At 37.9% G+C, this 27,232-nt stretch overlaps 2 protein-coding genes across 5 annotated transcripts in view; one reads left to right on the top strand and one right to left on the bottom strand.

Annotated features, from left to right (window-relative positions):
• LOC124616711 (RCC1-like G exchanging factor-like protein) overlaps positions 1 to 13,806 on the bottom strand; it is a 155,532-nt gene extending 141,726 nt beyond the window's left edge. Inside the window, exons 1-2 of one of the 4 annotated variants that reach the window (XM_047145071.1) lie at positions 13,636 to 13,806; positions 8,414 to 8,504 (exon numbers count right to left, since the gene is read on the bottom strand). The gene's annotated coding sequence lies outside the window, so the exon portion shown is untranslated. Of the gene's footprint in view, positions 1 to 6,905; positions 7,445 to 8,277; positions 8,300 to 8,413; positions 8,505 to 13,635 lie in introns of those variants that run through there. The other 3 variants (XM_047145061.1, XM_047145085.1, XM_047145079.1) reach the window with 3 other exon arrangements.
• A 311-nt stretch (positions 13,807 to 14,117) lies between these two features.
• LOC124616701 (zinc finger protein 706-like) lies at positions 14,118 to 26,817 on the top strand. The gene is made up of 3 exons (XM_047145048.1): positions 14,118 to 14,279; positions 14,645 to 14,794; positions 26,429 to 26,817. Exons 2-3 carry the CDS (start codon positions 14,651 to 14,653, stop codon positions 26,522 to 26,524), a joined length of 240 nt encoding a protein of 79 aa, XP_047001004.1. The 5' UTR covers positions 14,118 to 14,279; positions 14,645 to 14,650; the 3' UTR covers positions 26,525 to 26,817.
• Positions 26,818 to 27,232: the final 415 nt, after the last annotated feature.

Raw genomic sequence — 27,232 nt, 5'->3', positions numbered from 1 at the left:
ATGATGAAACAATGTTTCAGCGAATTTTGCCAGTGGCTTTCATCACAAAGACCACTTCAAGTAGCATCTGCAGCATTGGTTCCAATTTTACAAAGTGCTCTGAAACATCCCACTGTAGTTGGTTACTGTGAAAGAATCTCTGCTTCAACACCTCCAATGAACTGCTCATAGTCTAGCCTGCCATATAAAAGATACAAACTGCTTCCTTCACTGACTGAAAAATGCCTTCCTCTCCCCCCCCCCTTCCCCCCACCACTACCTGGATCCCAAGTTGTCACCGTTGATGCCGCCTCCCTAAACATTCCTCATGCTCCTGGCCAGCTTCAGCTGTCAGAGGCTACAGTCGTGTGTGTGTGTGTGTGTGTGTGTGTGTGTGTGTGTGTGTGTGTGTGAGGTTCATGACTTGCCCCAGCACATCCTACTCCAGTCTTGTCCAGGGTTATTCTATTCTATCAGAAGCCAGTTCACCTGTGAAACCAGATGTGTCATATACCTGCTCCACTGCAATTTCTGAACAGCATTTTATGTGGGCATGGCCACCAACCAACTGTCCAACTGTCCACCAGATTGAATGACTACTGCCAAACTGTGGGCATGAACAAAGTTGACCATGCATTTGCACAACACGTTGCTGATTGTAACACAAGAGTTCAATGGTGGCTTCACAATCTTTGCCATCTGGATCATTCCCTCCAACACCAGCTTTTCTGAACTATGTAGATGAGAGTTATTCTTGCACAACACTTCCTTTCCACAGTATTCCTACCCTCAGTCTCCACATAGCCCATTGTTCCCACACCTTCTACCCAACAACTTCCCCTTCCTTTGCCCTGTCACGCTCTCCCTATCCACACAATCTTCATCGTGCACCGCACAAATTGTCTGGCTCCAGAGGCCTTGTGTCACATGCCTTGCCCCTGCACGTGCCGCCCCTTCCACCCACATTCCTATCACTATATATGGACATCTACATCTATACTCTGCAAACCACTGTGAAGTGCATGGCAGAGGGTACATACCATTGTACCAGTTATTAGAGTTTCTTCCTGTTCCATTCACGTCCAGAGAGTGGGAAGAATGAGTGTCTGAATGCCTCTATGTGTGCAGTATTTATTCTAATCTTATCCTCACAATTCCTATGTGAGCAAGTAGGGGTTTGTAGTGTATTCATAGAGTAATCATTTGAATCCAGTTCCTGAAACTTTGTTAATAAAGTTTCTCAGGATGGTTTACATCTATCTTCATGAGTCTTCCAGTTCAGTTCCTTGAGTATCTCTATGGCACCCTCTCATAGATTGAACAAAACATGTAACCATTCGTGCTGGCCTTCTCTGTATACAGTGAATATCCCCTGTCAGTCCTATCTGGTACGGGTCCCACACACTTGAGCAATACTCTAGAACTGGTCACATCACATGAATGACTTGTAATCAATTTCCTTTGTAGACTGATTGCACTTCCCCAGTATTCTACCAATAAACTGAAGTCTACCACCTGCTTTACCCATGACTGAACCTATGAAATCATTCCATTTCATATCCCTATAAAGCATTACATTTGTATGAGTTGGCCAATTCCAACAAAGACTTATTGATATTACAGTCCCAGGATATTACATTTCTGAATATTTAGAGCAAGTTGCCAATATCCGCACCAAGTTCAAATCTTATAAAGATCTGACTGAATATTTATGCAGCTTCTTTCAGGTAGTATTTCATCATACATAACTGGATTGTCTGCAGAAGCCTGATTTTACTGTTAATATTGTCTGCAACATGAACAGCAACAGTGCCAACACACTTCCTTGGGGCACACCTAAAGTTACTTCTACATCTGATGATGACTCTCCACTCAAGATAACATGCTGTGTACTCCCAACCAAAAATCCTCAATCTGAAAAAAAGTTTCACTTGATGCCCCATATGATGTACTTTTGACAATAAGCTTAGATGTGGTACTGAGTCAATGCTTTATGGAAACCAAGAAATACTGCATGGACCCGATTAGGCAAAAGGCTGCCTTCCTGTCTTACGCCCAACTTAATCTAAGCACTTCATTTCTAGTCATCCGATCTTATTTTCCTTTCTTGGTTCTTGTACACACAGTGCATTGCCTGTCTTTCCATACAGCTTACTCCTGTTTTCCTCAAATTTCGAACATATTGCACCTTTTACATAGTCAATTGCTTTTTCTTGGTGAACAAGTCCTATAAGTGTGCCTTGATTTTTCTTGTCTTGCTTCCTTCGTCAAACCCAACATCAGAGGTAACAACACCTCTCTGGTGCCTTTACCTTTCCTAAAGCCAAACTAATTGCCATCTATCAGATCCTCAGTTTTTGTTTCCATTTTTCTGTATATTTTTCTCGCCAGAAGCTTGGATGCATGAGCTGTTAAGCTGCTTGTGCGATAGTTCTCACACTTACCTGCCCTTGCTTTCTTCGAAAATGCATGGAGGATATTTTTTGGAAAGTCTGATGGCTATGTCGCCAGTCTCATATATTCCACACACCAACTTAAATAGTTGTTTGGTTGCCATTCCCCCAATGGTTTCAGGGGTTCCAATGCCTTGGTGATATCAAGTCTTCCAGAGTTCTTTTAAATTTTGACTCTAATAACGGATTCCTTATGTCTTCGATGATAACTCCAATTTCTTCTTCTATCATTTTGTCAGACAAGTCCTCCATCTCAAAGAGGCATTCAGTGTATTCTTCTTACATATCTGCTCTCTCCACTGCTTTTTAACTGTGAAATTTCCATTGTACTTTTAATGTTGCCAACCTTGCTTTTAATTTTAAGGTTTTCTGATTTGTCCTTCAGCCATTTAGCCTTGGCTTCCCTGCACTTCTTATATTTATATTGTTATATTCCAGTTTTTTCCTGCGAATTTTTGTACTTCCTTCTTTTGTTGATCAATTAAAGTAGTTCTTTGGTTACCCAAGGTTTCCTCGCATTCACCTTCTTTATACCTATATTTGTCTGTCAGACACGTGTGATTGCCATTTTTATAGATGTCCACTCCTCTTCAACTGAAATGATATTTATTATCACGTATCCGTATCTTTAGCGAACTCCAAACACGTCTCATAATTCCTAAGTACTTCAGTATCCCATTCCCTTCCACACTCATTCTTCCGATGATCCTCTTAAACTTCAGTCTAATTTTCATCATTACTAAACTGTGATCTCAGTCTTTACCTGCTTCTTACAATCCAATACCTGATTTCAAACTCTCTGTCTGACCATGATGCAATCAAGCTGAAATTTTCCAGTGTTTCTGGTTTTTTCCATGCATACCTCCTCCTCTTATGATTCTTGAACAGCCATTACCATCTGAAATTTATTGCAGAGCTCAATTAAGTCTGCCTTTTACCTCACTCCTACTACCTAGACCATATTCTCCCATAGCCTTTCTCCTATTCCTTCCCCTACAACTGCATTCCAGTCCCTCAGATTTTCATTTTCCTTTATGTCCTAAATTATTCATTCAGTATCTTCATATACATTCTCTGTCTCTTCATCTTCTGCTTGAAACATCAGCATGTATGAGGGCTGTTCAAAAAGTAAGGTGACTTTTCAAATTGCATGGGATATGTACATTCGATTATCGATCTTTTTTCTTACATCTGTACATATGTCCCAAACACATGTTCACATTTTCAAGTGCACACCATACTTCATTTGTTTTCGACAGAAAGGTTAGACGTGTTTTAGCATGCCCAGCGACTTTTGATTATTATAAAAAATGGAGCAAAGAATTTGCATCAGATTTTGTGTGAAAAATGAAATCAAGTGCTCTAAAACACTTGAGATGTTGACTGTGGCATAAGGTGACTCTGTTCTAAGTTTAAAAAAAAAAAAAAAAAAAGTTTACAAATGATACAAGCTCTTCCAAGATGGCCGAGAAGATGCCAATGACGAAACTTGCTCTGGACGCCCCAGCACATCAACAACAGATGATAACGTCAAAGTTGTGAAGAAAATTGTTTTGGAAAAATCATAGAATTACCGTAAGAGAAGTTGGTGAGGATGTTGGCATATCGGTTGTCTTGTGTTATGCAATTTTTTCGGATGTTTTGGGAATGAGACATGTGTCAGGGAAGTTTGTTCCAAAACCTCTTTATTTTGATCAGAAGAACCGTTGCACGAGCATCACTCAGGAACTCTTCAATGACATCAATTATGAGCCCGATTTGCCCATAATGGTCATAACTGGTGATTTAACATGGGTTTACGGTTATGATGTCGAAGTCCAAGCCCAATCATCCCAATGGAAGCATCCTGGAGAGCCAAGACCGAAAAAAGCACGCCAAGTTTGATCAAGTGTCAAAGTTTTGCTTACTGATTTTCCCAATTACAATGGTGTAGGGCATCATGAATTTTTGCCTCTAGGTCATACAATCAATATAGAATATTACATTGATTTATGTGCTGTTTGCGAGAAGCAATACACAAAAAATGTCTGGAATTGTGGAAAAACAATTCATGGCTTTTGCATCATGACAATGCACCTGCTCATTCATTGTTGCTTGTGAGAGATTTTTTGGCCAAAAACAACACGACAATCATGTCTCAGCCACCATATTCACCAGATATGGCCCCATGCAACTTTTTCCTCCTCCCAAAACTGAAGAGACCTATGAAAGGATGAAGATTTTCAATGACTGAGGAAATACAAACGGCATCATTGGGAGTACTCAAAGCTGTACGAAAAAGTGCTTATGAGAAGTGCTTCGAGGATTGGAAGAAGCGTTGGCACAAGTGTGTTGTATCTGAGGGGATTACTTTGAAGGGGACAACTTGAATATTGATGAATAAATAAATATTCTTTCATGAAAGTATAAAGTCACCTTACTTTTTGAACACACCTCGTATACCTGAACTATAATTTTCGGGAATGGTTTGCTGCTGAATCTGATGAGAGCAACCCTATCATTGAACTGTTCACAGTAGCTCACTTTCTGCCCTCCTTTCCTCTTCATAACTAATCCTACTCCCATTAATCCATTTTCTGCTGCTGTTTATATTACTCCATATTCATATGGCCAGAAATCCTTATTTTATTTCCATTTCACTTCACCGACCCCAAACAATATAGATTGAGCATCTCCATTTTCCTTTTTAGATTTTCTAGCTTTCCTTCCATATCCAAACTTGTGACATTCCATGCTCTGACCCATGGAATGTTATTTCTTCATTGGTTACTCCACCTTTATCTCATGGTCGCCTCCCACTTGGCTGTCCCCTCCATGAGATCCGAATGGGGGCCTAATCAGGAATCTTTTGCCAATGACACTTTTTCAGTTACATAAAACTTATCTTGTGGATTCCGACTGTGTGTCTTTAATGCAGTGGTTTGCATTCCTTTCTGCATCCTCATGACATTCAGCACTGCTGATTCTCCTGTCTATTAGGGGTAGTTTCCCACACCAATGGTAAAAGTGTGCCCTGAACCTCTTTTGCTCTTCTGCCCTCTTTGACAAGGCTGCTGCCAGAATGAGGGTTATTTCTCATGCTGGAAGTCTTCAAACACCAATGCTGATGATTTTGATTCAAAATGTAATCTGTGGCTGGGTTTGAACCTGAGATCCTGGAAATTTTGATTACCGGTCAAGGACGCTACTCCTAGACCACTGAAATGCACCACAATATTACTCAAAACTATGAGAAAAGTATACGAAACTCTTCAGTGTACAGTACATAACAGGTATTTCGATAGACATTACAGATATGTAAGGGCTGTTGGAAAGCCTAAAATATCTATGAAAATATTCACAGACTGGAGATATACCCTTACTATGGAACTATAAACTGGTAAGTATTATAGAGTTTTTATACTTTTCTTATGATTAGCAGTAAACTTATTTTCTATGAGCTTTGTACTAGTGAAATTTATACCTTGGTTACTTTGCAGTGACATTTATGTAACCTTGATCAAGGTCAAGGTCAGTTACTTTACAAAGCTTAGTGGTTACTGATTCTTTATGGTCAGTCCACACATAATGATTATGTAATGGTATGACAATGTCATAATTAGACCGATGACCTCACTGTCTGGTCTCTTCCCTCAAAACAACCCCAACCCCAATGTCATAATTAATGAGGTTCAAAAATTGAATTTTATAAAAGAATAAAGTGGTATACAACTGCTATATGTTAACAGTTTCTACATTGCAAGGTTTGAAAGGTGGCACCATAAAGATGTGAGTTGTCACTATTTCCATTTGTGAATACAAAATGTTGTTCATAATTACAAATATTCTTTGTTTAGTTATGTGGTAGAGTTGTGATGGTGACACGATACACATAAGGGTGGGAATATGTGGTGCAAAATATCATTTTGGTAAAGTGATGTGATACCCAATGTCTACTTAGCCAATGACTGATGATCACCCCTATGAAAATAATTACTTTGGAGGCACAAATAGCTGGAAAAATTAATGTTATTTCTGCATTTACTTTGGATGGATGTCACAGCTCTTCCAGGCAATTTACACTACGCACTGCATTACCTGCCCGACCAGAGAAGTGAGGCACGCAATGAAACAGTGCCTTTCATGACAATGAGAGCAACACTATGGAAGACAAGAAGTGAAATTCTGTCTGTCAGATCAGGACAGAACTGTCAAATTTCAATGTTATACAGAACACATGTAATGTCATTGCTCATGTATGAATACACAATCTTTTTGAAGTATTACCTCATTGTATGTGAAAGAGCAGTATAATCCGATTTATTACGAAATAATTCCTATTAACTGGTAGAAAGTTAAAAATAGAATAGAGTTTTAAAATTTCTCTGCTATCAGGCTCTGTGAAATTTCAATGTCTGCTGGAAGAAATACGCATTAGATAGCTAGTACCACTGCAGAACTGTGCTCATATAGCGATTACATCCCCCGTCTCACCATGTGAATATGCTGGAAATGCTGTCCTGTCTGACAGTATAAATACAGCCACCCAGCAAATGGTTAGTCAGCTCTGTAATTGCATCTGATAGTACATCACTGTACTAATGGAGTATTCCACAACAAACTTGCTTGGTACTTGGTTGTTCTCTCTGGTCGCATTTTGGATTGTGTCTCTCTTTGCTCTTGGCCTGTTGACACTGTTGTGATGAAGGTTTTGGCTTGCACCTTGTTGTTGCACACGTTGCTTTGGGCTTGTCCTATTTGTTTCTTGTCCACTGTGTCAGCCACGTTTGGCCGACTACCATTTGGTTTTGTGTTCTCTTCTGCAAGATGTCCTTCTGCTCTCCTGGGTTCTGATGCATGTGCTGATATCTGGCTACTGGTGGATATACTAATTTCCAACAAAGATACAGTTGCAATGGAGAAGAACTACCAACATGGTTAGTCTGAACATTAAATCAGGAAGCGGGAATTCAGAATTACAAAGCAATGGTTATCATAATCTAAACACACTATTTCAGACAAGGTAACAATTCAAGTCTTACATACAGAATGTATTGGCCCTTTGTCACAAAGTGAATGTGAAAGTGATAAAATCGACAAAATATCACACTTTATGAAAGGAGTCACAGAAGACATGTGCCAAGCTCTTCTTGTAAAGGAAGTAACAACAGAGGAATTCATCAAGTGGTCGAGGAAATGTAACAGAAAACAGATGGATGAAAGAGGTACGACCAAATCCTGAATGTCCCCCTATGGCTGTTGTGGAAAACCACCATGACCTAGACTCTCTCAAATGCCAGGTAGTAATAGATCATATACAGCAGGTTATGGCAGCCAGAAATATCAAACCGAGTACACAAGAGACAGCAGCAATGAATGTTGATCCCATGTCAGGAGGCGGCAGGAAATGTTGAAGGAGAGGCATTTCAATGTTTAGCACCAATCTCCACCACCAGTCTAAAGCACCATGAAGAATGGACTTGGATAACAAAGGTTTATGGCGCCGCTGTCAAACATCAACCCAGCATCTGACCAACAAAGGTAAAACAAATTTCTCCACCAAGCATAAAGCAGCCCCACAGAGGAACAGACATTAGCAGCACAGACGAAAACATGTCAGTATGTTTCCACTGTAGATGTCCTGGATTCAATGTAGGCCTACACTACTCAAGAGAAAAAAGACAAGTGTTCGACAGCTATTATGCTGCAAAACATGAAACATCACAACAGTCCTATTGATGCCAGTCAATTGCAGATGATTATAGTCAACCTATGGAATGAATCTCATCACCGTACCTTGAATTACGTCACTCCCCAATATGTTTTAGGCATTCCCTGTTGCCATAAAGAGGTATCAGCCACTCACCTAACTGATGAATTCAAGAAAATTAAGCAAGGCTACCATGTATAGAGGTGACGCCACCACATATGAAAATCCTCCATGGACAACTGTCATCCAAGATGTCAGGAAACCTTATTGATATCATCGACAGCCAACCTACGTGAGCACTATTCAAATCCAGGGTTTCTTGTTCTGTAATGTTGAATGTCCAGTGAACAAGGACTTTGTTCCATGATATGGAAGTGATTGTTCTGAAAGTCACAAATGGGAAACAGATTAGCCAAAGGGAACATATGAAAGAATAACTATCAATAACAGATCAGAGGCCTTATAACTTGTTATTTTAACAGAATGCAGTCATTATGTTACTCTTGGATTCATTCTTTTGTAGGCAGTAGTAGACTGTGGAAGATCGAGGCTCCAGAATGACAAAGGGGTCATTCCATGTTAAAGAGACTTCGTGACAAAAAAATGAAAATGACAATATTACAAATATAACCTTAAAAATTCCAAGTTAAAAGTACATTTGTTCATTGCAAAATAATCATGAATATGAAAAAAATAAATTTCTACCTTCACTAAGCGTTTAAAGTGCACTACTCTATGGCACCACAGAGAGGTATGTTTTATGCTATTTCCAGATGAGTATTAGTTATGTTATCTATGGCTGATTGTTCTATTGTTGCAAAGAATATTGAAGTCAACATTGTTATAGCTCATAATATTTTGTTTTGTTGAAGTAAGATAATTGCATTTCTTTATTTTGTTAGTTTTACAATACACTCCTGGAAATTGAAATAAGAACACCATGAATTCATTGTCCCAGGAAGGGGAAACTTTATTGACACATTCCTGGGGTCAGATACATCACATGATCACACTGACAGAACCACAGGCACATAGACACAGGCAACAGAGCATGCACAATGTCGGCACTAGTACAGTGTATATCCACCTTTCGCAGCAATGCAGGCTGCTATTCTCCCATGGAGACGATCGTACAGATGCTGGATGTAGTCCTGTGGAATGGCTTGCCATGCCATTTCCACCTGGCGCCTCAGTTGGACCAGCGTTCGTGCTGGACGTGCAGACCGCGTGAGATGACGCTTCATCCAGTCCCAAACATGCTTAATGGGGGACAGATCCGGAAATCTTGCTGGCCAGGGTAGTTGACTTACACCTTCTAGAGCACGTTGGGTGGCACGGGATACATGCGGACGTGCATTGTCCTGTTGGAACAGCAAGTTCCCTTGCCGGTCTAGGAGTGGTAGAACGATGGGTTCGATGACGGTTTGGATGTACCGTGCACTATTCAGTGTCCCCTCGACGATCACCAGTGGTGTACGGCCAGTGTAGGAGATCGCTCCCCACACCATGATGCCGGGTGTTGGCCCTGTGTGCCTCCGTCGTATGCAGTCCTGATTGTGGCGCTCACCTGCACGGCGCCAAACACGCATACGACCATGATTGGCACCAAGGCAGAAGCGACTCTCATCGCTGAAGACGACACGTCTCCATTCGTCTCTCCATTCACGCCTGTCGCGACACCACTGGAGGCGGGCTGCACGATGTTGGGGCGTGAGCGGAAGACGGCCTAACGGTGTGCGGGACCGTAGCCCAGCTTCATGGAGACGGTTGCGAATGGTCCTCGCCGATACCCCAGGAGCAACAGTGTCCCTAATTTGCTGGGAAGTGGCGGTGCGGTCCCCTACGGCACTGCGTAGGATCCTACGGTCTTGGCGTGCATCCGTGCGTCGCTGCGGTCCGGTCCCAGGTCGACGGGCACGTGCACCTTCCGCCGACCACTGGCGACAACATCGATGTACTGTGGAGACCTCACGCCCCACGTGTTGAGCAATTCGGCGGTACGTCCACCCGGCCTCCCGCATGCCCACTATACGCCCTCGCTCAAAATCCGTCAACTGCACATACGGTTCACGTCCACGCTGTCGCGGCATGCTACCAGTGTTAAAGACTGCGATGGAGCTCCGTATGCCACGGCAAACTGGCTGACACTGACGGCGGCGGTGCACAAATGCTGCGCAGCTAGCGCCATTCGACGGCCAACACCGCGGTTCCTGGTGTGTCCGCTGTGCCGTGCGTGTGATCATTGCTTGTACAGCCCTCTCGCAGTGTCCGGAGCAAGTATGGTGGGTCTGACACACCGATGTCAATGTGTTCTTTTTTCCATTTCCAGGAGTGTATATATGCAGCTTGTAACACCCGTAACAAAAAAGATACAAAAGTTTAATTTGTTATCTAGTAAATTTGTTCTGTACAACACCTTTCTGTAAAAGTGATGTTATGCACAGGTTTTACAATATCATACCATTACATGGCATTTTGAAATCTTATTTTAACACTCTGAGAGCTGTTACGGGTGTTACTAATTTTTGTTTCGGGTGTTACTTAACACATGGTTACTTAACACCCGTAACTTGAATTGGAAGGTTTAATGCCACCTTCATCTTTAGTGGGCCTAGGCCCTACATTTAAATTATAACCAAAGGGTATTATTATGAATGAAAAAAGTTTTTTACCTATGTTTATTACATATGAAAACAGTTTTAAGCATGAAAACTAAAATTTTTATTCCTCTGCATACATTTGTTTAAGCACTACACCTACATTATAAAAGTTAATTAGAGCAATAACCTGACTCAACTGACATTCTCCTAAAAAGTTAATTAAGCCGAAAATTCTTTAGATTACATATAGTTTATGTTTTCCATTCTAACTTTTCCAAGAACAACAATATTTCTAACCTCAGTTTTAAATTTTATATAGGCCCAGTAAACTGCTTATTGAGGCACATTCTAGTCATTCATAAGAGCCTATGTTTAACAATGTACTGTGCTGGGCAGTTGAAAATTAAATATACTCTGTCCAATCTATGTTATTTTGAGAGAGACTTTGGACTGACAGTTGAGTGGAATTTTTTTGCCAGTTCACATGGTAAAGGAGCCATGGATGGCATTGGAGGTGCACTGAAGAGGAGCATGTGGACAGCTGTTAGATCTAGGAAAATTATTATTAACAAAACAATTGACTGTTATGACTACACTCGGAAGAATTTTTCTAAAATTAAGGTATTATGGGTTGATAACATAACAGTGGAGCATAACATTCCTATTTTGGATGAAAGGTGGAAAAATTTACAAGCGATTCCTCAAATTCAGGGCTGTCATCACTTTTGGCCTTATAACACAACTGATTTGCTGGTTTCAAAAACAGCAGAGTCATTAATGACAAGGGTGTCAGTATTTATTACTGAGGAGGTCAAAGTTAAAACATTACATGCAAAAAGATGCATAAACTTCTATGAAGTGTGCAGTTCTGATGATTCTGATCAGGAGACTGTTTCACTATCTGAATCACAAGGCAATATTGGAAGTGCTTGTGAGTTAAGCCTAACTAATAAAACTGAAAAGTCTGATTTAAAATTTGGGTTATTTGTCTTGGTTAACATTCCAAGTGACAAAAAGAAGCCAACCCTATACAAAATTCAATACTGTTACTTGGGAATCTGCCAGAGTGAGGTTGATGAAGAGGAGGATGTGAAAATAATGTTTCTGAAGCCAGCAGGAAAAAGTAAAACACTTTTTAAACTAGATGAAACTGATGTTTGTTTTGTGAAATTCAGTCCAGTACTATCTAAGGTAACAACACCAGAAATCAAACAACAAGGTAACCATTTGTACTATGACTTCAATTTTGAGTTAGATGTTGCTGAAAAAGATTATTAAAAAGTTTTTAAACCTATCAATAATAAGAAAACATTTTTGTCATAAATTTATTAGGCCTACAAAATGAGGTAAATGTAAGTAATGATATCTTGGCCTAGTTGTGTTTTAAAACTGTAACAAAATTTTTTGTGTAATAAATAGCTTTTTCCTTCAAATATGTTTTCTAAGTACGTACTTTTATTCCAAATAAACTATAATACTTCTTTTCTTTTAATGCAATTGTAAGAGGTAGATTTATTCCTTCAAGAATCAAATCTGATGCATCTATGTAACACCCGTAACATTTAATGTAACACCCGTAACAGCAAACAATATATATATACTGAGTTATGATGTCCAAAAAAATAAAAATTTATATTTCAAAATAAAATTTGGGGCAATACCTCTTAATAGTGGTTTTACAAGAATAAAAGCTTCATCAACTTTGCAGAAATTAGAGAATTCACTAACTCTTAACAGGGGCCAGGTCTACACCCGTAACACTGCTTTTTTGATTAATAACCAGGAGAACAATAAAACAATTCCAGTATCAACATTTCTAACATGAAATATAATGTAAGCCTTAAAAGTTCTCAATATTAAATCCAATAAATACAATAAATATTTTTTCTTAGATTATTTTTCCTGATTTTAAGGTGTGTACATGTAACACCCGTAACTATGGAATTGCCCAAAGCTATCCCAAGAATCACACATAATAGAGATTTCTCTAGGCAGTCGTTAGCTGCTGAAGATGTGGTTATCCCACCACCATCAATGAGATGAGTTTCTCCCATGAACCTAGATGCTCAGTTGAACTGAAAAATTTTTGTCAGCTCCAAAGCTTTTCAGCTTCGCAAAATAAGAAATCTACATACTAGTGATAATCATAAGCACTGCAAGAGGGCAAAGAGGACTTCAAATCACCAATCGATAAGAATTCAGAAATCATCCCTAAAGGAATGTGCTTGGGAACAGCCAAACCAGTCCAGGTTGGAAACTAAGTGCTACTGATGAAGAATCATGCTCTACTACCATTGTAGACAATACGGTGGATGTAGCTGCTATCAAGCTGCAAATAGGATCAGGCCTAACCTAGATGACAAGTGTTAGCCGTTATGTTGGTTCCACTGTGCTGAGAAATGTCATTTGAAAAATATGGTAACGATCTTGAGGTACACGGACTTTTTTTTCATACATTGTGTTGTCAAGCCTCTAATATCAATGACGGCCTTCAGGAATATGCAACTAGTACAGTATTTAAACATTGTTAGCAATGAGACGAATCTGAGCAATAGAAGGAGTGATGGAATCGCATTCTGCAGTGTGGGGTTCAGTAGTTGTAAAGCAAATGCTCCTGAATAATTTCTCATAACCACCTGATAGATAATATACAGCGGTTGATAACTGGGCAACTGACAGCTTCGACATCGTTTACGAGTCTCCTTTGTCCTTAGATTTACGAAACGGCATGTCTGTATTACTTTATCAATTAACCACCTAATGCTGACATGACAGTTCAAGTAGTTAAAACTGGTCTACGTATTTTCGCATACTAGTGCTTATATGGTCTTATCCTTAGGGGGGAAAAATCAAATAATTGCACTGTACTGTACGGCAGGTTATGATAAATGACTTTTTTGTGACATGTACCTACCTTACAAAAATAACACTATAACGTTAAATTACGCGTAAAACGACTGTAACAAACAGTTCCAGTTCCGTAGCTTCAAGGTGCCTTTTAGCAAATTCGTGACACATTTTTGAAATTTGTAATTTGTCAAATTGTGTTTGTAAACAAACATTCCGTTTAGAACTCTCACCAGAGATTTTGTAACATTGGCAGTGCTTTATTTTTAAAGCCATTGAACATTCAAATCTAGCGCTTACTTCTGTGAAATACATTGGAGTAACTTAATAAGTTACAAATTCAGTGTTCTTTTTCTACGCATACGTATATTAGTTTTTAATAAATTGACAAAAACAATTTGGTTATCGAAATTGTCGACTACTTAATTATTTTGATGAGTCTCTAGAGATATGCGAATACAAGTAACTGTGCTTTATGAAAATGTAAATAAAGGAAATTGTGTTCAACGTTATAATAATCGGCCGGATCAACAATAAATCGAATTGATTCAGGACATTGAAGTCCTTAAAGTTGGCAGCACTTTTGTTATCTGCGATAAGCTTCGGAAGGAAACGCTTCTGCTTTCGTGAAAGGTGTTGCATCGTTAGAATTTGGATTGTAGATTCACTTTCACTCTTCTTGTGAGTCGTGGCAAATTCGTAGCGGAGTGCGTAAGTATTGTAATTAACGTTGTAATTAATGTAGTAAGAATGTGCGTGAGAGAAGAAATGTATGATGATTCATAAGGTTGATGTAGGACATTGACACACTAGCTGCTACCATTAACTGTACGGCGTGCGCTGAGGTCTGTAGTAGCGGGATTTTTAATTGGAATTTGATCGTATGTTACAACCGTAACTTTTCACGATGAGTAATCTTATGTATGTTGCAATAAATTAACATGGTGTGACAGTTTTCAAAACCGAATACGTAAACATTGCTTAAATAGGTCTCTTGTCATTGTTCGTAAGCTATCGTAATTAAGATTGCATACATTACGTTCCATAAAGTATAACATGCTTTCTGTTTGTCGTAGTTTGCAATGGCACGAGGACAGCAGAAATTGCAGTCGCAGGCCAAAGCTGCCGAAAAGTTAGCTAAACAGAAAAAGCAGCAGGGTCACAATGCCAATACCCAGAAGAAGGCTGCACAAGCGGCGCTTGTGCATGTCTGTGTAGTGTGCAAGGTAAATGTGATGACTGTTACAAGAAAGCTCCGAAAATGCATTTTGTAAATTAATAACAAGGTTGAGGGCATGTTTTGTAGTTTTCCCTAACAGCTTTCCTATAGAAAAATTTGTGATGTAAATCTGTTCAGTGCATAATGGAGAATTCAAAGTCAGCTGTGTGGTTCTGTATTTGCAGCCAGGGCTAAATCATAGTATATATCAAGGTATAAAATTAAAACTTTTATTGAATATTTTGAAATGATGCTTCTATTCTACTTTTAATGTTGGCTTTGCATGCTGAAAGAAATTTGGATTTAGATCTGCTCATTGCAGTGCAGTGTTTTATCAGAGGTGAAAATGCAGGCTGCATGGTATTAATAGCTTTGTTTAAAAAATGGTTATAGGAAGTATTTGCACCCATGTAGTTTTATATTTTCTATCTTTCGTTTTCCTGTCTAACAGTATTTCATTTTTGGTCAGGTCAGGTAGATCTTACTAATTTACAGGCATGTCCCATCTAAGTTCTGATGTATGCAGACACTCTTGTGTTTAAATTTACTCATTTCAAGTTACTTTTGCGGATATGTTTGCTTCACTTTTCCATGTTTTTTTGTTGTTGCCTGACATTTGTGCCTAGCTTTTTTTTTTTTTTTTTTTTTTTTTTTTTTTTTTTTTTTTTTGCGGCTTTGAAAATTTTCTAAACAGCAAATTTTATGTTTGTGCTGTAACCAGTTTCACCGATTCCACACATCTCAAGTCCTGTTATTTACCCTTTGGCAATAATAAATTTCTTCAGTGCTAAACTCAGCCTAAAACTCTTTATTGCCACAATTAAAGACCTGACAGTGAGCTACTAATGGCTTATGATATATCATAAGCTCTGGCTAGTGTTACTGCCATCCACTCCTTCTGGAATCTTGGCTGTGGTAGCTTATCTGTAGCTTAGAGGTCTAGGTTAGATTGGACAGTGACAGCTTGGTTGATGGTGAAATAATTGTGATAAGAGATTGCTCTGTAGTATAGTCATTTAATGCAGTGTTATTTAATGCAACCATGAAATTAAAACAGGAAGTTAAATTCAGACTGTCTGTATTAGATAAGCCATATTGGAATATTTTAATACATACAGGGTATTTGTCTTTGCATCGAGTGTCTAGGGATGATGATTGTCATGGGGAACAACTTTTGTTAGAGCAAAAATGTTTGCTGGCTCTTCCCAGTTATGCTAATCATAATTTTTTATTATTACACAAGGCATTTTGCAGGAAGGAAAAATTGCCTTAGTAGATAACAAGAAGGATCATGTGCAGGGAAGACTTATTTTAGTTAATCTGAAAGTTCTGCACAAAATACTCCATAAAATACAGGGTGTTAATGTTTTTAATTTCTCCACAAGAGATAAATCTTGTCAAGGTTTTTTGGAACACAGGAACATGATCACTTAATGCATTTTTTGCCATTGCTACTAACACCTTTCTAATGACGAGACTTTAAACGCATGCAAATAGCAACCCTGTTGCTAAGGCAGCTCATGAAAATGTTGTTGGAGCAACTGAAAGTGGGGCAATATTAGACTTACAAATATGACAGTGGTGTATATATATGAGAGATTCCCAGGTATTACACAAATTTAAAGATTTTGAGATTAACTGCGTCCCTGCTGCTGACTGAAAAGTCCTTTCATGGCCCAGTAGGAAAGATGCTGTTCGGGTTTACTTCTCCAATTTCACATGTAAGCTGGATGTCTCATTACGAAGTCTTTATACACAGTTGTATAATGTGACAGAAAGTGCCATGAAAAGATTGTATATCCACATTTAAGTGAACTTATTGTTTTTTGATCAAGATGTCAAGGAAGATGTTACAGGCAAGATGGAATTAATTTTAATAACATTTTCCTTATGTACATTTGAATTTGACTCTGCATGCATACATACTAGTATGTATAAAAAGTTATTAAATATCTGATTTTTGCTTGCAGCTTTGTTCTGTCTCATTAAAGTTATTTCTAATTTACAGTAACAGAATGAGTATCACATTTTTGCACCCAAGCTCTTATAATGGTTTACACTGAAGACATTGAATAGTGAAATACATGTACATTAAGAAAAAGGTTTATAGTTTTCAGCTTTAACCTGTTTACAGTTCTGACATACAGGTCAACCACCAATATTCTGGAAACAATGTTTTAAAGAATACTCATGGTTTTTATTTACCATTGCCGTTAATTATATTCAGTTTTTGTTCCATAGACCCAAAAAAGATGATTTTTGTGGGTGTGGAACATGCCAGAAAGTATAACATAAAAACATAAAACATTTCAATGTAATACTTGCTATCCTGATCATTTGTCAGGAGACTGTCGAAATAGGTGAATACAATGCGGTAAACTGGAACAGTTAATCTTTACAGAATTAACATGCTGTCTGAATGAAACACTGTTATGCACTATTAATTAATTTATCATACACAAAATACATAATCTTGACTGTTGTGACAGTTCTGTCACAACTGAAATCTAACATACTTTTACTTAAGGTGGCTTAAGTCTAAGATATTCATCTATGGAGTTGTTGTGCTGAATTGGGTGGTATGTGTAAGACATTTTCATTTCATTTTTTGCCAATGAATAAACTGTGTTAAGTTCTCCTTAGCACCTAAGATTGCTGCCAGATATATTAACATTTCAGCAAAAAATAAAGTTGAGATTAAAGTGTCCACATGCACGCATGCACGAAGACTTTGAAGTTTATCAAATTTGACCTATCTCTGATGGAGTCATCCTTAAGTGAAAATAAGAAATATTTAGATGCCATATGCTTTCCAGTATTACTTATACTTAATAATAGGACTAACAAGTTGCAGTGCACAAGTAGAAGTTTTGACTGTTTCCTTGTACAGTTAACACTTCCTAAGAACATGTTAATGTAAAAAAATGTTGTGGAAAAATTGTTCCAACATTTTGCATTAAATCAGAATGATTTATTCTACTTTCAATACATTGTATCAACTTAATGTCTTACATAGGTCATAAAAACACAGGTCTGTAGGTCGTCTCAAAAGTAAGTAGTAAATCTCTAAAAATAGAGAAATTGGTGCCTGACCAGATACACACCCTTCAGCCTACAAACCTGAATTTATCAAAAATGGTTAGCTCAGGCAGTGCTATTTGGCAGTCTATTAAGACATGTAGGTATCCATGAAATGATCGCCTTACAATATGACAAAATGAGTGTTTACATGGCATGACCCTTGTTAGTTTGGTGAAATCTTGTCCCATGGTTGAAAAATTCAGTAGAAAGATGCCTAGCATTGCTGGGAAGCATTGGTGAATATTTTCTGTCTTAATGTTTTTCCCCATGTTGTGATGACACCTAGACTTCTACTTTGAAACACACAAATTCTTGTTTGTGCATTCATAAAATATGAAAAATAATCCTTATTTCTTTAATTTAGGGTAAACTATGAGCACTGCAGTTCTGTTTATTTTAAAGCATCATTTGAATTTTAGATTCAAGGTGGGAGAGTCAGCTTTGGCCTATTACTTAATGATGGGATACATTATGCCGTGCATTTGTAAACATGCAAGACACTGGCAATATTCACATTGCCTTTATTTTTTGGTATGTAGGTTGACAGCATTGCCTTAGGTGTAGCCTCTATTGGAGGATAATTCAGTTTGTGTGCGTGTGATGTCATGAGAATTTTAATTCTTGCTATCAATTGTAATTCATGTACATTGTGTTTGTGAGTGGTTTGTTGCCTATTTAGATATTGGGTCAAAGCAGAAATGGCTTAAACAGGTAAAATATTTCTTTACAGGTAGTGGTCACCTGTTCCATGGCAGTATTAACCAATGGGATGCCATAGTGTGAAACACATATTGACACATGCATTTTCATGTTTTTTGCAGCAAAATAGCTGCTAAATTGAATCCAGAGCAAGCAGCTGCATAAACTTTATTTCTAATATTTCAGTCTTTTTTTCCAAGTGAGCTGGCAGATTGAAGCTATAGCATTCACTCAGTTCTTTTAACAATTTGGGACTGGGCAGTTAAGGCATCTGTTAATGGTCTGAAATTCTTTGCATGACAAGAAAATTTTTGTCTTTCGTTTTGTAAATTGAGATGGGATTATAAATGGTTGCTACCAGAATTAATGGTATGAAAATGTAGATTTTTGTTAAAAATTGCTTAGTTTCTTAGCATGAATTCCCAAAGTGTTTTGGAAAACAGACCAACAGCACATTCCTCACAATTGCATCCAATACCTTGTTTTGCTACTTTCCAGATTTTGCCTAATTCCATTCTGCACAAATTGTGCATCTCCTCTAAGACCATTTGGACATTTTTGTAGCTGGAATCAATTCAGGAAAATGTCTTCCACCGCACCTGCTTAAAAGTGAACTATCTTGAGTGAAAGTTGATTCAACCAGGCCTCCTTTGTTCATCAAAGCTCCTCTCTGTTCAGAAACGAAGTCGAGAATATGTTGGCTAGTAGCCCTCGGCTAACGTACAAATTTACAATTGTGAAATGTAACATTCATTTCAATAGTATTAGTGTGACATTGTTCCACATTAGCCTTGCTTCTATTATACTTAAAGATGAAATAAAATTGTATTATCTCTATCATTCCTAATTTAGTTCTGACATTGCATTGGATGCAATCACTTTGTCTTGTTATCAAATGAAATACTTTCCTAGTGTATTTACAGTTCACAAACAGCAAATGGTCTTGCCTGCAATAGTTAATTTTTTCAACTTCTGGGCAATTAGATATTTAGCTATCCCGTTCTGTTTTTCAATACTGTACTGTAAGGTCCTCTTGGAAATTAAGTGTAGCAGACAACAATGAAAGTCCTTTACACTGTTTACGGCCTTGAGGAGCTGCACATAACAAGGCGAATGTGAATGTCACAAAGAAAATAACACATAGTATTGTCTATGTTCTTTTCTCCTGTCTTGCCTAGACAGAATTGCTGCTACATTTTTAGCTAAGTCACACATCTCCAGAGTGTTAAGCTTGCAAGTTGTAGTACGGTCCACATGGCTGCCTCACTTGGAATATAACCAAAAAGTACATGGCTGAAATATTAGAATAGTTATTGTGGCTGCTCTCGCGAAATGTAATGGAGTGCGTACCAAGCTTCATGTGAAGTTGCCAGTTTCACCCCTGCTGTGCCTGACACTATTCTTTGCATTAAACCATAATAGTTTATTCCCACAATAGTCATAAATGTTAATACCCTTTGTTACATTGCCATACCTTCATTTATTCAACCCGATAACATTTATCTTTTTACCAATGTATCTTTTTTGCTGTTCATCTGTTACCTTTAAACTGAGCTACATATAGGTCAATAAGTGAACTGTGGATTCCCCTCTTCAGATAACAAACTTTTAGGTAGGTAAAACTCAAATATATTGAATGGTACACAGTTCTTCGTTGCTTCAAACTAAAAATTACATTTACACAAAACTTAAAAATGTACATATCAGAAACCAGACACAAAGTAGTTTAAACTTTAATTGGGTGTCCTTCTGACAAAGGTTGTTATTGATATAAGGATTTCTGTAGTCTCTAAAATGAAAATAATCACTTTATTAATGAATATTAACTATTTGAGAAGGACCCATTTTGCCTGGTCACTTCTCTCATTTGTTTCCTGAATTGTAAAACTGTGTAACTAATCAACTTATTTGTGCAACATCTAACTTGAAGCTCAAGATACAGGGTGTCCCAAAATGTATGTCGAAACTTCAGTATTGTATAACTTGACTAAAAGTTATAGAGGAAAAAAGCAGTTTGTCTGATGCACCACCTCAATTTTGTAATGTAATATGACTAAATGTTTCACCTTTAAAAGTGACAAGAGCAATATAACTGAAACAAGGGATTTTCTTTGTACTGGGGCTAGAGCGCCATAAATAAATAGTCCGCACAGGAAAAGGTACATTGAGTGGCTTCATTTATTTAAAAAGAAGTCAGAAACAGATGAAATGCTCAGAGTATCTGGTTGGTGCACTGTTGTTAGAGGGATTCAGTTCTTTTGCTGCCTTATGAGCAGATGTAAGCTGTAAATACTGGAAATCATGTCTAATTTTGTCTCTTCTTCACTTCTCCTTCACGGTTGCCACAAGTTCTGGAAATTGAGAAATATCAAGGAATTTCAAATGTCAGAAATATCAGGGAAATTTGAAGAAAACACTGGAAAAATCTTGTTTTTTGTCTCAGTAGATGAAATTTGTTTACTGTGATGTCATGCATTGTCACTGGCTGCACACACCTGAGTATGTGCACTGCTATGCTACTCCATCACTCATGCTGCTTCTCCCCTTCCTACCATTCCCCTCAGCCTGCAGTCAGTGCTGCCACCACTTCTTGCCACTAGCCCAGCAGCTACCGATGAGAGGCAGGAAGGCGTGTAGGGGTTTTTTTTTTCCGGATGTGATTCTCAGATATTGTTGATGCAGCAGCCAGAGATGGTGGTAATGTGCACAAGGGTTGTCGAGTGATTGTGTGTTTGCTGTCCTTTTCTGACAAAGGCTACAGCCAAAATGTTAGTCGAGTGTGAGATTCTGTTCTACCTGTCTGTGGCTCAGCAATCATCTTTACGGTGGGTGAGTTGCTGCCTATCCTCATTGGTATTGATTGTCTGCACAAGTTATCTGTTGCATGGATTGATCACTGTGGTCTCATTTCATCAGCATGGTGTCTGTGACACATGAATAGCCAGTCACATTAGTGGACTTCCATGATGATGGATCAAAACTGCAGCTCATATCTGTGGGTATCTCTAACAGATTGGGCCTGCCGATCAGATGCCCATTGTTTCCCACTAATGTGCAAGGCCTGCCCTTAGGATCTAATCTCATCGATCTGCCTGCGGGCTTGATCTGTTTGTGTGTGAGATAATGTGTTGAATTTTCAGGGTTTATCCAATGACCCAGGACTGTGGTGCTCCTTGGCGGGCCAGAGGCCAGGTCCAATGGATTTCATGAATTGCTACTGTCTCACTGCAAGCACAGTGCAACATTTTATAGGCATTTATTCTAGTACCTTTTGCCACTTCGAAAATAATTTATATGTAAGAAACTATGGACAATAAGAAAATTGTGGCAGTCGCTGGCAGTTTGTGCGCTATGTACTTGAGAAATACACAAGAGAAAAATCATAAAATATCTGTGAAATAAGACAACACAGTGACTAATAGCCAGCATAAACAAACATAGTAGAACCAAAATTTTGTTGGTTGTAACTCGTAGTGTTGGTTTGCACAATTCCTCCTGCCTTATGAGGTGTGATTTTAAGCAAGTAGGCCTACTGTTTTGAAATTATAAAAAGATGTGCTAAGATATCTCAATTTTATTTTTGCATGAAAGCCTGTACCTTAATCTACGCACTGACGCCATTACAGTCTGATTATTCCTTGTTTACATTGTGTACCAAGTGTTTAAGATGTCTCTGATAATCGTGAATCCTGCTGACTGAAGTATGGGCTGTTAAGATTTCTTAGTGCTAAAGACCTAAAATTGATAGATATTCGTGAGATCTGTGCAGTTTACGGAGAAAACAGTGATGGAATGGTAAGAAAGTGGGTGAGAGCATTTAAAGATGGCAGCACAAATGTGCATGATAAACAATGGAGTGGGCATCCTTTGGTCGTTAATGAAAGTTTGGTGCAGGAAGTGGACAATAAGGTGAGAGAAAAGACGCTTTACAATTTCCTCCTTGCGGCATGACTGTCCTAGTGTTTCTCATAGTGTTTTGTTTGGCATTGTGACCATGCACTTGAATTACCGAAAATTGTGCGCACATTGGGTACCAAAAATGTTGACGGATGTGCACAAAACCAAATGTTTAGACAGTGACTTTCCTTGAGCGGTACCACAACGGGTGATGAAACATGGGTGGCCTACGTCACACCAGAATCGAAGCAACAGTCCATGGAAGTTGAGCAAGGGCATCGTTTTGCTGCAAGAAAATGCCTGTCCGCATGTGGCAAATCAGACCAAAGATCTCATCACATCTTTTTGATCTGAAACTCTGGATCATCCTCTGTACAGCCCTGATCTTGCACCCAGTGACTACCATCTGTTCCTGCACTTAAAGAAACACCAGGTGGTCGTCATCTTCAAGACGATGACGAAGTCAAAACAGTGGTGACGCAGTGATTAACAAGTCAGGCGGCAGACTTCTACGAGGAGGGTTTTCAAAAACTGGTACAACATTATGACAAGTTCCTCAATATTGATGGAAATTATGTAGAAAAGTAGATTAAGGTACAGGCTTTCATGTAAAAATAAAACTGAAATATCTTAGCACGTCTTTTCTAATTTCAAAACGGGACTTACTTAAACCTGCCTCGTACACATCTTTCAAGAGGTCTACTTTTTTCTGAGATTATTTCTGAAATCAGTGAAGATATTTTAAATATGTGTTGCGACACGGAGGAAATGCGTATTTTTGTCACAAAATGTATTATACAGGGGAGACATACAGAAGTCCTTAAAGTTGTCAACTTAAGTCTTTATGTACCCTTGAGTTCTCAAAATTTTGGGGAAAAATGCTAAAACTTTCCTGGAAATCAGGGAATTTCACTTGGAAAACTGGTAGCAACTCTGTCCTTGACCTGCCTGAGATGCCCCAGATTGACACTCCCGGTTTCCATGAATGTCCTGTGCCAGTATCTTATGGGTGGCTGAGAGAATGGTTTCTCATATCGTAATCTGAAAATTGCTCAACTTGGGTTCTGATTTGGTTTCAATAAACAAAGCCACACACTATGCCTTTTCCTGTTCAGACTCCATTCCTGATTCACTCACAGTACTCCTAACATCCTGCAGCAACAATGAAAATACTTCAGTTATGTTGCTCTTGTAGCCTGGAATGCCACAAAATTTATTGAATAACTTAAATTAAAAGTGAATTGGTGCATTAGACAAATTGAGCTTTTGTCACTTAATTAACGAGTAGTTAAAACTTTGATGTTGTAATGTACCTTTTGGGACACCTTGTATATCCATATAAACTGCATTTGGTGTTTTCTTTTGGGTGCAAGTTTTGTGGTTGTACAGCAGACATTCTATGTATAGTTCTCAATAGGAGAAACCTGACTATTTTAAGTTCACTCTGCAACATTGAGATATGTACTCCTGTGCTTTGACTTGCACAATATACTAATATTACTGGGAATTGTAGCCTTTCAAAACTAGTTGGTAAGTTGGTTGAAATGAGTTGAATATATGGTATGATAGCTGGAATGCCCCCCCCCCCCCCTCCCCTGCCACCCTACAGTTAATAAGTCTGCTTGTATAATGATTAGAAGCTGCTTTGTGAGGGCAAAGCAGGAATATGGAGTGAATTTGAGAATTCTACTGGACAGTTTGGTTTTTGTCTTGATAATTGTATCACTGCATTTAAATATTTATTATTCCCCTGATGTCATATTCTGTATGTATTGATTTGTTTGTTGAAGATCATTTTTGTTGTTAAAATTGTTCACTCATGCCTTTTGCTTGCATTGTTTCTCTCTACAAGTAGGTAAAATTCTTTGAGTTGTTAATGTCTTTATAACTTTGCACAACTTGTCAATTTAAAAGATTTTACCAGTGTGGATCAATGTAATATGTGTTTCCAAGTTGTTCTAGAATATTTTTACAAGCTCATGAACATTAAAAGAACATTGTGATTTTTTTTCCCCCTCCTTGAAAATATATTGAAGTGAAGATGATGTCCTTGTGACCATGATATGATTATCTTCTCTTCTCCACAACCATAATGGCTACTGCCATGCAACCTTCATAGTTCATGACAGGCAACCAAGGTCACACCAGACTCGAATAGGGAGTTGGTAATTTAAGAGGTACCTTCTTTGTTAACAAAAATTATGTATGTATTAATTTGGTTGCTATGCCTCTAAAAATCTTCAGGTTCTGGTGTTGATTCTGATAGATCCTAGTAGTTAGCCATTGCTTAAGTGCATTCACTTAAGTGGCTTGCAAAGTAGCAAAACATTTAAAATACTTTGTTACTGGTTGCATAGTCCTGTTTGCTGAACTTTGTTGATCAGTCATTTAGTTAAATGCTTTAAGGAAAATTATATTTTTTAGAAGATGGCAACACTCTTAAATCAATTAGTAAGAGATTGTGTATGTTAGTGAAGCTGGAAAGAAGTTTCTGTTACTGATATAGGAAACTAGACACCAATATGAAGGTTGGTCAAGGCACCAGAGCTTGACACAAACTCTGGCATCTGGTAAATGCCATGAAATCTCTTATTTCATAATGTCAGTCTTTTATCATTTGGCTTACTTTCTGTGAACAAGAGGGTGTTCAAAGCTTGTAGACTTCGATGATATGAATTATTTTTGGCAGAGTCCTGTATTGTGTTCCCTGTATTTTTTGTTGTGGTTAATTGTACTGTGCTGAAATTTTTTATGATGATGAATTGGCGTTAGAATTCCCTATGACTTAAGGTGCACTAGAAATTCGTACATGATTATCTACTCTAAAACTGATGAGATCTAAGAAGTTTGTGGCGTTCTTTGATGTTCTGCACTGGAACAAAATTATGAATACTATCTTCGCATTACGAAGACACTTCGTTTTTCTTGTCCGGTATTGTTTCTTGAAGAAATTTTCTTTTTTAACTTGGAAGACTGAAATGAAAATTTGCATTTAACTTGTATTCCAGCACAAAACACAAGCAGAAGCTTGTAACATGCAAGTCATAGATGAAATGTAATATTAGAACACATCCTAGTATGGACTATTGAAAGAAATATTTATATGGTATGACGTACGAATTGTTACATATTTCGTTGAGGTATGTTGACTTGCACACAGCTGCAAGGAATGATGGGAACTATAAAAGTGCTGACAACTGTTTGAAGAGGGCAATGATAATGTAGCAGGCAGGCTTTTTAGATGAAATGAAGCTAAACTTTCATATCTTAACTGATCAAAAACTGTGGAATATGATGTGAAGGCAGTTAAGAACCTGATGAAACTAGTATGGATGACAGTTTAATCTCTTTTATTTGAATCTAATCAAAACTTCATCGCTGGCAAATTTATCTGTGTACAGAAATTTGTGTGGAAATTTCAAAATTTAATGTAGTCAGTAGTACAAACGATCTTTCAAGAGTGGTGTTACCGAGGTTATAACCTTCCTACAGTCAGTCTTTTGAATCTTTATGTTCAGTGGCAGTGGCCAAACTTCTGATGGCACATTCGTTGGCCTCGCTCAATTCCAAACATTAAACACCTCAGGCTATGCTACAGATCCATTGTGTTGCTGCAACTTTCACGAATGTGATCAAAGTTTTTTATATTTTGTTAGTATGTCTTAATTTTGCAAATAAAAATATTTATGAAGCTGTAGAACACTGATACTACAATTAGATATGGCACTCATGATTCAAACTTAGATTATTGCTGCTATTGTGCAGGTAGTTATTAAATACAAAAACTAAATGATGGGATTCTGTTTTTGAACTTCACAAATGTTGAGGCTGGGAGGATTGCATTACTGTAACCATATTAACAGAACATTTAAGTAAATATGGTGACTGTACTGAATTTTTGAGTGTTCATGAAAATTGTTTAAATTCTTGAGTTTTCAAGTAAGGTTTTCGTACATTGTTACAGGCACAGATGCCAGATCCGAAGACATACAGGCAGCATTTTGAAAATAAGCATCCCAAAAATGAACTTCCACAAGATTTAAAGGATATTGCTCTATGATATAACAGTTGGCAATTCTGCCATAATGTATGTACTAATTTTTCTATGGGGAACAATAAACAGTGGACAGTAAACAACTGTGGTGCGAGTTCATCTTGACATATGCACAGTATTATTGAGTGTGCAAAAGGGGGGGATGAATTTTAGAACATTCTTCCATTTACATAACTAAGCTGTATCCTGTGAAACAATTTTTACAATTGCATTTCTGAAACTATAGCTAATTTTAGTGATTGCATGATACTCATTTGCACTATTTGAAAATAAATGAACTTGTAAAGTTTAAAAACTGAGCTCACAATGTTCTGTTAGTTCATTTAATATCTGTACCATAGTCTACTATAGATGTACGGTAACTACTAAATGTTTCACCTGTTCAGAAAAACTTTTTTAACAAATATTTCTTCATATGGTTAATGCCAAAATAAATATTTAAAAAAAGTTATGTAAACTGCACAGGCAGGAGTACTCAATATTTTGTTGACTGTTTCTTTGTATCACATCAAATATTTTACATTCCAGTTTACCTAAGATGGTGTAATCAGAGCATCAGTATCTTACTCATTTTTGTCATCAGTTCTTCTATTGTGAGAAATATTGAGTTATCCTTGTTTCTTTATGGCAGTACTGTGTATTATCGGTACAGTGGTTTTCATGTCCTTGTGCTGAAATGCATAATGCTTTCAAATTTTCCAACCCCAAATTTTG

The sequence above is a fragment of the Schistocerca americana genome, chromosome 1, assembly GCF_021461395.2.
Source record: "Schistocerca americana isolate TAMUIC-IGC-003095 chromosome 1, iqSchAmer2.1, whole genome shotgun sequence".
Lineage (NCBI taxonomy): Eukaryota > Metazoa > Arthropoda > Insecta > Orthoptera > Acrididae > Schistocerca > Schistocerca americana.
The sequence above is the reverse complement of the archived record's forward strand: the minus strand, read 5'-3'. Positions and strand labels throughout refer to the sequence as shown.